The sequence below is a fragment of the Zootoca vivipara genome, chromosome 5 (genome assembly GCF_965207765.1).
Source record: "Zootoca vivipara chromosome 5, rZooViv2.hap1.1, whole genome shotgun sequence".
Taxonomy (NCBI): Eukaryota; Metazoa; Chordata; class Lepidosauria; order Squamata; family Lacertidae; genus Zootoca; species Zootoca vivipara.
The window spans coordinates 55934737-55947229 of NC_142588.1; the positions used below are offsets into that span (position 1 = coordinate 55934737).

Here is a 12493-nt window from a genome sequence, read left to right on the forward strand (position 1 = left end):
TTTGAGTGCAAATGGGACACAGACCTCCCCTCAAACCATGACGTGACAGGAGAAGGAAGACAAGAGAGCAACTTTGACCCTTCAAGTTCTCCTGGGTCTAGGTAGATGCTGAAATCTGGTCAGTGGGATGAGTAGCCATGTGATGTGTCACAGAACCTGAAGCTGTGCTGATCAGCCCAGGACTGCCTTGGATGGAGTCTAAGCACTACTGTGACATGACAGGAATTGGATCCTGCCCTGATGGCGGCTGGGTAGGAGCAAAGAGTCTCCCAGGCTCTTGCAGCAGCTGGAGGAATAGCTGAGCTGTACCTTGTCATCACCTCTTCCTGACAGAGTCCAGAGCATGGGGGTGGATGGGAACTGAGTTCAGTGCCATCGGCAATCAAGTCTCCAAGGCTGTTTTGTACAAGGCACTTTCCACTTCATTCTCTACATCCACAGAACTGTGTGTGTGTGTGTGTGTGTGTGTGTGTGTGTGTGTGTGTGGAATTAAAGCCTTTGTGACCCAAGATGCAGATGTAATTGGGTCAGCACCTACTGCAAGATGTACTACCATTGCCACTTCTATTTCTAGGGTAGCCAAGTGGCCGGCCTCCTGGCAATCCAAAGGCCACCGGTTCAAGCTGTTTATTCCTCATTAGTAGCAAGTGCAGATTTGTGACTTTACTATCTAGCAGGACCAGAAAACTTTGCCCCACTGCACTATATATTTTCTGCTCGTAGAATATGGGTGGTATTTGAAGACGCTGTCTTTTATCTTTGATCTTCAGAGCAGCAGCAGAGTTGAAAGAGACTCATCTTGGCAGGTTGAATTATCCCTGGATCTCTGAACTCGGCCACATGAGCTCAGCTTCGGCAGAGCATCTCTGTAGCTGGAGCTTTCATTCTGACTGAGCTGGATGGGCCATGGCACAGAAAGCCAAGGAATGGAGCTCTTGCAATGGGCGCCCAGCCTGAGTTCGTTGCCAGCTGATGGGCAGCCAGGCTAAGGCAGTGATTGATGCAGTGACTTCTCTCAGCAGCTAAGGGTCTGCACAAAGGAAAGGCAGCATGTGGAAAAGTCTTTGTCACCGAGTGAGAGGGAGGATTTGGTTTCACATCCCAGCAGCCCTACACAGGCCCAAACGGCTGCTTTCATCTCAGTGATAGCTCCCACGGGAAAAGAGCGGCCGCCACACCTCACCCCAGGTTCAGTCTGGCCTTGCTGTTATTGTTGCTGTTTTTTTAAAACAAAAACCCTCTAGCAACTCACCTGCTGAGGGCAAAAGGAAAGATATTGGCTAAAAGTGTAATGAGAGATGCTTTTTAAAAAAGAAATGGAAGGACAGTGATTCAAAGTGCAGTGCCCTGAAGATAAATAGCACAGAAGAGGGAGTCCTCTTCCACATTAGGACAAACTACCTTGAAGCACTTGCAAATCCTACAGGAAACTCTCCTACATCTCTCTCACACACATCTCCACCCCCCCCCCAAGACTTGGACCCTTCTGGGGGCCCCATACTCTCAGTCACCTGGTATAGCAGTGACTTAGAGAAAATGACTTATTTTGGGGGGGGGGTTTCTTAGAGAAAAATGTTGTTATTTTATTTATTAAATGTATATACTGTCCTTCACTCAAAGATCTCAGGATGGATGGCTCACAAGATAAATACACAAAATAAAAGCACAAATAAATACTATATTGGCATGCTCAGTTGATGGCATATGTAATTTTGGTTTGGGACCATGTAACACTTGTTCTTCTGCATGTGTCCCCTGGTAGGCTGATCATTAGCTGTAAGCTATATATCCTTTCCTCTTCCCCTCCACCTCATTATTAGACATATTTATTTATTTCATACATTAGTCACCTGTTGACCTAGTCCTCTAGGGGAGGAACAAGACAAATTCATTAAAGCATTAAAATATCAAATCAGATCCTATCCCCCCCCTTTTTTGCCCTTCTGGACCAAAGCATCATGAATAAAGCAGCCTCCAAGAAATGCTCCCCCTCTCCGTCTTTCAAGGGAAGAATACGAATTGGAGGTTAAGGATAACCTGCTTTTTCCAACGTCCCTTGATCACTGGAGAAAAAACACAATGTCTTTTTGTACCCTTGATCCACCCATGGTAGAGCATGGGACTCTTAATCACAGGGCTGTGGATTTGAGCCCCACATTGGGCAAAAGATTCCTGCATTGCAGGGTGTTGTATTAGATGGCCTTCACAGTCACCTCCAGCTCTACAATTCCTTTTCTTTTTTTTAATGGGGAGGGGTTTTTGACTTCTCTAATCCGTTTTCCTGATGCCCGAAGATGTGAGGCTGAAGGAGCCAGAACCAACAGCTGATTATCTGAGAGACAATTGTAAGAAGTCCTGAGTCTCCCAGGGACTCAGCTGCAGAAGAATGCAAAATCTACAGCTCATTACAGGCAGGGCTCCGCATTTGCGGCAGCCCTTCTGCTTCCCAGATCCCCACCGCTGCATTCCAGGGGCCTGCTGGCAGTGTCTCTCAGATTGGTACCCTGGACCAGGCTTGTAAATTCCTGGCAGAGGAGATCCAGAGCTTCTCGGCGCTGCCAAGAGTTCCACTTGCAAGGTGTAGAATTTATTAGACTGAAAAAAAGATGAAAAGAAAACCTGCTACTTTTAAAGACCTTTTACATACGGTTTCCTTATTAGAGTCCTGAGCGCTTGGAAGAGCAACGGCCTCAGCCTTTTTGAAGAGCTACAAATGAGCGGGTTTGCATTAAACTGGAGGGAACTGCCCTGCTGTGTGAAGTTGTGAACTCCTTTCACCTTCGTTCCTATAAATCTAAACTGCGTTCAGCTCCGTTTTCCTGGCTCTTTAGTCTTTCCCTAAGGAGCCGGCTGCCCTGACTTTGGTTGTTTCTACAGCATGTTTTCAGAACTCTTTAAGACTCCTCTCCTGCCCCCCCTTCTCCCGCTTGTGCACACCCCCCCCAAGAAAACCCTGACTCTATTGCTCTTGTGTACCCCACAAGGGTCCCACAGAGACTTTCACAGTGGACTAAGTTCCAGCTCCAGAGGTAACCCTGCCCCATCTGCTTTCAACATGTTGTGCTTGACATTAACTAATGTCTCCTATTAGCACTGAAAGAAACCAATCTGGAAAAATGTATTTTCAAGCCGAGTTCAAACAGGCCACAAGGAGCAGTGGATTTTCAGCTGCTCATAGCTTTTTCTTTCTTTCTTTATTTTTTTGTGATGCAGCCAAGAGTCTGAGGAACAGGTCAAGGGCACAGAAGTCAAGCACAAATCCCCTGATTTACTGGCTGGGAACAGGAAAGGCAGGGAGGAAAAACTGAGACTGATATGGCAGAGACACTGCAAGTGGACAGGCGGAGAGAGATAAGAGAAAGGGGTGGGTGCTGTGTTGCACATCTGACAACAGGGAAAGGGATAGCCAGCCCTGGCCTGAAATGGGGACACAGAAATGTAGATGGGGACAGAGCTCGTATAGTGGAGAGCGGAGTACAGTGGAGAAGCGGTGTAGTTTAGTGGTTAGAAAGTTGGACTAAGGCCACATTCACACCATATATTCAAAGCACTGTGATACCACTTTAAACAGGTATGGCTTCCCCCAAAGAATTCTGGGAGCTGAGAGTTGTTGGGAGGCTCCTGTTTCCCTCACAGACCTACAATTCCCAGAGTTCCCTGTAAAAACACTGTGAGAACTGTACTGCTGTGAGGGGAATAGGGACCTCGTACCAACTCTCAGCACCCTTAACAAACCACAGCTCCTAGAATTCTTGGCAGGGAAGCCATGACTGTATCATAGTGGTATCATAGTGCTTTAAATGTATGGTGTGAACACAGCCTTAGACCTCGGAGACCAGAGTTCAAAACCTCACCCAGCCATGAAACTCACTTGGGTCTGTCTCTCAGCCTAATTTACCTCACAGGGGTTTTGTGAGGATAAAATGTGGAGAGGGAGAATTACCTATGCTACCTTGAGCTCTCTGGAGGAAAAGTGGGATATAATAATCCTATATAATAAAGTCCAAGTGTCTCTGCGTCCAGTCCCTGTGTCCCTGGGTTTGCGCTACTGCGCATGTGCCCCACGGGCAGCCGTTGGGTTTTGCCTGTGAGCGCAGCCCGATCCTGTCACTGTTCTAGCACCCGTTAATTTAACGGGCTTCATGATACTAGTGTAGTAATAAATAAATATGTGAATATAAGATGTAGTGTGTGTGAGTCAACATGTCATATATCTTTATCGGTTAAGAAAATAACTGCTGTTCTGAAACAGCAACTGCAAAAAGGATGGTGTGTGTGTGTAAAAAGAGGTGTGGAGAATAGGGCAAAAGAGGTGTGGAGAATAGGGCAAAACCACGGTCACACTGCATACCTATAGCAAATAGACAAGGAACCAAGCAGTCTTGTGTGGCAGAGACCCAATAAGAACAGACTGATGATGGGGCAAATTCAAAAGATGCAGAATGGAACATGGTGTTGTACACCTACCGGCAAAGGATTGAAGTTCTGGTCCACAAGATGGTTGTGCCCATGGTCAAAAAATGAGTGTCGCATTACTACATCAATGCCTTGACTGGACAACATCCCAAGAGAGTTGAGCCACCTGGCAAAAAAACAGAGGACTTAATCAGTATTTCAGAGAGTAGCAGGCCATGGATCCCCAGAACATTCTTCTACATTCTGACTCAGCCCCACAGATTCTTGGCTCCCATACTCAGGGCCGTCTCTAGGCCCGGGTCCGGTGGCGCGGGGCACCAGGCCACCAGGGGCGCTGCTGCACCTGCTGCGCCCGCTGAGAGGTGCAGCAGAGGCCACCCCAGGCGCGCCGGGTGCAGCCCTAGGCTCGCCTCTCAGCTGTTCAGGCCGCTCTCCGCAGGCGTGCGGGCCTGAGGCCGCCTCCACCGTGCACAGGGGCGTCGCAACAGGGGGCGGCCAGGCTGGATGGCGCAGGGCACCGGCCCTCCAGGCGGCAGCCGCGCTGCGCCTGCCCGCCTGCCACACCAGAAACGGGGCGGGGGGGGGGGCGCCGGAGGGATCCGGCGCGCCACGGCACCAGTCATGCTTAAGACAGCCCTGCCCATACTTCAGCAACTGAAGTGTTAACAACAGATTTAGTTCCTTCCATCAAGGAAGTACACTACAAATGTCTTCATCTCCATTTTTTCCTCACAGCATCCCTGTGAGGTAGTTTAAACTGAGCAATAGTGACTGGCCTGAAGTCACCCATTGAGGTTCACTGCTGAGCAGAGATTGGACTGTTTATAGTATGGAATTACTATTCTTTATTCAGTCATTTTTATGGAGAATTCAAATGAGCTCATAGTCAACCAGTTGGAATGATTGTGTTGTCTGTGTTGCCTTTTTGCAAAGCTGATTTGTTTGGTTTTTAAGAGGTAAAATGCAATTGCAATATTCAATGTGGACTAGCAAACCACTACGGCTACTGTGTCTTTAATTATAAGCTTTATTATTGTTCAGTGCAAACAACAATCTGTCTTTTCATTACCCCTTAATTAGTCAATTATTTGTACCCTGGTGAGTTTTAACTATGGATTTCTTCTTCTTCTTTTTTCCTGAAATAGCATTATTTTACAGTTGAAAAGAAAATTCAAAAATGAAAAGAAAGCACCCCATACACAATAACAGAGACTAATTAAGAAGTTCTTCAACACTGCTGCTGCCTTCATGAATAGGAAGCACTTAAAGGCAGAAGACACAATGAGGAAGCTTCTTCATAAAGTTACAGGCAACCTTCCCAGAAAGGGACTTACTTCGTAGTAAACATTATAGAAGAATCTTTGCCATAGGGACCAGCATCTTCATATAATATAGTGCTATAACAAGTGCCATATGGAAATTGCTAACTGTGGAAAAATAATGCCTTAATTCGAAAGGGTTCTAGACTAGTGTGGATGAAATTTTGAAGTGCAATGTCTCTTTTTCAATACTCTAGCAGTGGACAAATCAATTGAAGTCCATGTTGCTTTTTGCATGTGTTCACCTGTGTCACTTTTGCATGGATTTGTTTTTTCCTGCATTGATCAACAAATATTTTTAAAAACCTGCACAAAAATTCACATTTTAAAGATATGGATTGAATCTAGCTAAATAGTGAATGTGCAGAATGACTTCTGCAAGTGCAATGGAATACCTCTCTCTCTCCTCCCCCCATGTCACCCCCAAATCTGCTCCAGAGGGTTGTGGGGAGCAGACTGGAGGATAGGGGAAGCTCCACTGTACTTACAAAAGTCATTCCATGTATGCAATGATGGGCTAGTTAGATAAAAACCAATTTTTAAATAGTTATTTTTAAAGGCTTTTTCTCTTAAAATACTTTTTCTAATATACTCTTTCTCATAATATTAATTTTAAATGCATTTTGCCATGTTTAACCAGGAATGAGCAAACATGACAATTTAGTTTCTTTCAGTTTCTCATTTTGCCAGTCTTAAAATTTAGTTTATTTCTGCATCAGTTTGTATGTGGTTTTAGGTCAGCATGAAAACACACAAACAGATTCACATCAAAATACACACACAATCAATCCCTTGTTTAAACTGCTGAAAATTGAGTTGCAACATTCAGAAAAGTGTGAAATTTTGTGAATAATTACATTAATCCAGATCAGACTGGTTTGAACTGGAATTTGCAAAAAAAAAACCAACAACAAATTCTTCAAGTATCCCTACCAATCCAGCACACAGCACTACAGTACTTTCTTATCCTGCCTGCACTCTGATAAAAGTCCTCTGCCCTTTTGGCAACAGAAACTCAAGCGTTTTTCAAGAGATAGATGCTAATGTGATAAAATGTTGTGAAGTTATCTGGTGAAAACCACTTTTGGGAACACGGTTAATGCTACACATTTTCCCTGTTTCCATTAAAGGCTGTGCTGGAATTACTGTACACAGTTATATAGATCCCAGCTGAGATATTCAGTGATAGCCAAAAAAACAATTCCATGACTATCAGTGATGGTCCCTGAGGTTAGGGAGAAAGCAAAGCGATTGCACAGAAATAAAATAGAAAGAAAAGATGCAATTTTAGAAGTCATTTTTATTTACTCATTTTAGCTGCGAGGCTGCAATCTTACTTATATGGTTAGTAAACCCCAGTGAATTTGGGAGTAAGCATGACTGACTGACTTGGGAGGAGGCATGCACAGAATTGGGTTGTACGTGTAAAATAGCACAGAGCGGGCAGCAATTTTCAAGTAAATCCTGTCTGCTGATATACAGCTACACCATCTTCACTGTACACCTGACATTCTAATGAACAAAGACAAACAGGGTGGGTGCTGGAAGGGAGGAGAATAAGGGAATAGGAACTTTCAGCCAATCAGCACTCTGACCAAACTGCTGGGAAAGGAAGCCAGAGGTATGTGTAAGCAAGCAAGCAAGCAAGCAAGCAAACAAACAAACATCACGCTGAGATATCCCAAACTCTGTGCCCCAAAAAGCTGGACTCTGTATAAAACAGTCTTCTCCAACCTGGTGTTCTCCAGATGTTTTGTACTGTGACTCCCACCAGCCCCAGCCAGAATGGGCTGGGGATGATGGGATTTGTAGTCCAAAACATCTGGAAAGCACCTGGTTCGGACGGCTGATATAAAGTATACAGATAAAACAAATTGGTGTTTATTTTTATTTTTTTTAAAAATATATTCCATTTCTGTAAGTCACTGGGAGGGACAAGGAGCTCTGCAAGGCTCTCTGACCACAGAAAATATTAAATTACTCAATTCTCTGACGTCAGAGATGTCTCCAGAAAATGTTCCAAACCTACCACATAAGCATCCAAAGCCTTCTTACTTGGGTGGTAAAGAAAGCTAAAATTCTCATGAAATTGAGTTTTGTGCTTCACTGGACCAATTTTCTTTACTTGTACAGAAGGGAGAAAAGACACATAGCCTTGAATCACCCTTGTCAATGGCAAAGCCAGGCTGTAAAAAACCATCCTGAAGAACAGGCAAGGTACGCACTTTGGATAAGTGAATGGGATGGAATGGGACCTCATTGAAAACAGCCTCTTTCACTGGCAGGATTTCCTTAGAACTTGAAAACTAGCCATCCACTTTATCCTTAAAAAGTTTCTCCATGGAAGGAAATTCCATAACTTTGGGGCAGTTTGTTCCATTGTCCAAGTGGTCTTACAGTCATAAAGTTTTTCCTGTCTCTTTCTGGTAAACAGATGCTTTCTGTGGGAAATTCCTTATGAAGAATTTACAATACAGTAATGCATTCACAGTGAAATCCTATGTATGTTTACTCAGACGAAAGTGTGCATAGGGCTGTTGCTTTTCAGTGCAATTCTATACATGTCTACTCTCAAGTAAAACAGGACTGCTCATTAAATTAAATGGGACTCACTCCCAGTTAAGTGGGTCTAGATCAATGCGCAAAGTGTTCTTAAACTTTTATTCTGGAAATGAGGCAGAGAATCAGTTCACTGGGGGTGGGGGGCTTTAATCCTTTGCCCTTCTGCTGTTGTCTCAATGTGGATTGTGCTTCCTGGGCCTGTAATTTTCATTGAAAACAAAACAAAACAAAAACCCCATGTCAGAACCTTTTTTTGTTTTTGTTGTTTTCAATGTATGCTGCCCTCCCCAATCCAGACTGGGACTGCAGCAAGATGCAAAGAGTTAACCTCTCCCCAACCTCCTTGCTGGGGTTCCAAACTGGATTTGGGGCGCTGGACTGGGGAACTGGTGAGTGATCCTTGTACTCAAGGACAAGCAGCCAGGCGACAACCAGCTGACATACCTATTGATTAATTATCCCTTGATTAATTCCCTGTCTCCATATCACACACCACCACCACATTCAGGTTGACTCACAGGAAGCTGGCAGCATAGGAATCCGAGAGGTTGGTGATGCCTCCTTCAGAGGTGGCTCCGATGCCCTCGAGCCAAATCCTTTTTCCAGGCACATGTGCATTGACAACCTATTGCCAAAATGAAAGGGCAAGGATGGTCAGTAATCTTCAGTAGGCAGCTAGTACTCATAAAATGCTATGGATGTGGACAGGTTAGCACAAATAGGATTGCTTGACTTTGCACAGTTTAGTGAGGTCACAGGGTACAGGTGAGTAGTGGTGGGAAACACCATGAGCTAAAAAATATATATATCTTACCAACACCACCCATTGCCTGGCATTAACCTTCTTCACCTCTCTCCCACTTCCAGTACCTGCACCGATCTTACTCCAACCCCTTAACATACAGGTCTTTGCAGGCTTTCACTTTGACCATTTCTTAAGTGCCCAAGGAGCCTCTGATCCCTTCCCTAGGCTTATGTGTCCCATCTGAAGCACCACATAGCATGTTGGCTAAGAAAGCACCCCACTGTTGCAAGATGGGGGTGTTATTTCTTCAAAGTCCCATCTCCTTACAGAAGTAGAAATTACCAGCACACACTAACTTGTGTAGGATAGACACAGATAAAACTTCCCTTCCAAGTTACATCACATTAGGCTGGCATGCCATCTAACCATGGGGCAACCCTAACATCTTCCTGACTGGACCACCATCCATCCCCACATAGCAGTTATGCAGCAAAGGTTGCCCTCATTCTCAGTTTTAAAAAGTTGATCATTTCTGATCCTCACATGGTGACTCCTTTGCATATATGTTCATTGAAAGCTGCCCTTCAACCAGCACTGCACAAAAGGGCCACTTTCACACACTGTATTTGTAATGTGTATATACATAAGCGTGTGCACAGCTAACACATTTTTCACTGCTTTTATGATATAAGTACAATGCACCATGGAGCTGGGATCAGACGTAGCTCCTCACTGTATGTACAAGTATAATGTGTAAATTTGCCAAAGAACTAAATAAAGTAATAGCAGCCAAATGAAAGGGGGGATATCTGGTTAGTGCTCAGATGGCCAATCGCCCTCCCATCTGATGTCAAAGAGAACAACAACTACCAGACTTTTAGAAGACATCTGAAGGCAGCCCTGTTTAGGGAGGCTTTTAATGTTTAATAGATTACTGTATTTTATTTTTCTGTTGGAAGCCGCCCAGAGTGGCTGGGGAAACCCAGCCAGATATTACTATTATTATTATTAAAGGGACCCCTGACCATTAGGTCCAGTCGTGACCGACTCTGGGGTTGCGCGCTCATCTTGCATTATTGGCCGAGGGAGCCGGCGTATAGCTTCCAGGTCATGTGGCCAGCATGACAAAGCCGCTTCTGGCGAACCAGAGCAGCACATGGAAACGCCGTTTACCTTCCCGCTGTAGCGGTTCCTATTTATCTACTTGCATTTTGACGTGCTTTCGAACTGCTAGGTTGGCAGGAGCTGGGACCAAGCAACGGGAGCTCACCCCGTCACAGGGATTCGAACCGCCGACCTTCTGATCAGCAAGCCCTAGGCTCAGTGGTTTAACCACAGCGCCACCTGGGTCCCATTATTATTATTATTATTATTATTATTATTATTATTATTATTATTATTATTATCTACATGGGTGCACAGGGTCTAACGCCTCCATAAGCCAGGACAGAATTTCAGACTCTAAACTGTTCCTGAGAAACTGAGAATAGGCACTATGGTGGTAGGAACTATGAAGCAATCTCACGTCACAACCGTGCCAGATTGCATAATGAGAGTAATAATACGTAGTTCTGGGCATAGGGTGGCAACAAACTTGCTAGTTTTGGAGCAGCCAAAACATTCTCACAATTCTTGATTCTAAGACCAAATTGGGCAGTGGTACTTTGCTAAGCATCTGAAGTGGTGAAATGGAGATATGAGCATGGCATAAGAGATACCGGCCTGGGAAATGCCAGCATAACACAAGACAAACTTTGGCAGCACAGACATGCCCAGGACAAGACGGCGCCAGCAAACAAAAGCACATCAGTGACAACAAGGACTGAGGATGCCAGCTTGCAGCTCCTTCTGCCTCTGCACAGGAGACCTGTCAGAGTGCCTAGGAGATCTGGCCACTTGCCAGACCTGGCTTCATTACCTGAAGGCAGCGTCTTGTAGCAATAAAACAAGGCAAGAGCATAGAAAGGGGCTCATAACTTTAATTAGCGGCACTTCACCTAATATTTGTGTTGGGTTCTCTAACAGAATGATTGGTCCCCTATTAGGATCAGCCTGATAGCACAGATGAAAATCTGACACCAAATTAAGACAAAAAAGTCCTCTCTGATTAATCATGTTTGTTTTGACGAGTCAACCATTCTAGCCAACAATGGATCAAACATTCCTGCCAGGAAGCCTCATAGCTAAGCAAGGTGCATTCCATAAAGAGGAGCCATATTTCCTATGATGTACAATGATCCAGGAAAAGATTCCATCTCACTTTTCATTTTAATTTCGAAAGGTCTATTGCCTCACCCTCAATTCCTATCTTATTGAGACTACAGTACATGTATGCCATAATCTACCAGATGTTCTGATACTACTACAGCTTGACTGACTCCAAAGTAGCCATTCCCAATGCTCCCATAGGTACAGAGCCTGTCTATGGGGCATATCCTGGATATCTTCATACCTACTCTCCCAGCTTTGCTTAGCCTGACCTGAAAGCTGGGATCCTGCAGGGCCCATAAGTAGCAAGGTTGGTCCCAACTGAAACCTGTGCTAGGTGCGTCTAGCACTGGGCAGAGTGAGCCCAGGAGAAAGCTCCCCACCCTTGGAGACATGCTGCCCTCTTGCCCCAGCCATCCCTCTCACTCACGCACTTTCTGGATTTTCCTGATCTGGTCAGAGAGTGTGTCTAACAGGCGCGTTTTCAGGAAGTCCGTCACCTTGGCCACTCGGCCATCAAGGTAGTAACTGGAATGAAAATGAGAAGGCAACAGTCAGAGAGGGGCTGCAGTTATGTGCTCTCCCTCACCCTGGCTAAGGACCGCGCCTCTGATGCCCACATTTGGGGTTCCCCAAAGGTTGATCTCTGTTCTGCATAAGATGAGCTGCTCTTACTGACCTTTGTTTCTTCTACCACTCTCTTCTCTGTGCCTTCTACCACAGGATGCTCCCTGTGCCCAGAGGACCCTCCCCACAATTTCCCTCTCTTCTAAAAGCCCCTCCATAATCCATCTCTTCAGCAAAGTCTTTGCCTGCACCTCCACTTCCATTTGTACAAGTAATTGTGCAATTAGTCCCTGATCTCTTCTTTCTACTAACTTGTCCATCTAATGAAGACAGGAAGCGGAACATTTCTATGTTCCGCACAGTGCCTAGCACCACATCTGGTGCAAAATAAAGAGGAAAATATTATTAAGGTTCCCAACCTCAAGCTTGCCCATCCAATCAGGCCCTTCTGCTCACATTGTGTAAATTAATTGATGGACCAAGTATAAATACACTGGTACAACTAACCTCACCACCCTGTTCTTTCTGACACATGAAAGAACAGGAAATGCACGATTCTTCACCAGGTTTGAGGGGCAGTTGGTCCCTTAGCACTAGTTTCTGGGACGCAATAGCAGGGAAGGGCTATTGTGTTCATGCACTTGTGGGTGTTCCAAAGGCATGTGGTTGGTCACTA

The 12493-nt window shown here is 45.0% G+C and overlaps 1 protein-coding gene across 1 annotated transcript in view; it reads right to left on the reverse strand.

Annotated features, from left to right (window-relative positions):
• Positions 1-12493, reverse strand: part of HPSE2 (heparanase 2 (inactive)) — a 113425-nt gene that overhangs the window by 6816 nt on the left and 94116 nt on the right. Inside the window, exons 7-9 of the mRNA XM_035133543.3 lie at positions 11685-11778; positions 8816-8922; positions 4468-4582 (exon numbers count right to left, since the gene is read on the reverse strand). Of these exons, the coding sequence (XP_034989434.1) occupies positions 4468-4582; positions 8816-8922; positions 11685-11778 (316 nt within the window). The remainder of the gene's footprint in view (positions 1-4467; positions 4583-8815; positions 8923-11684; positions 11779-12493) is intronic.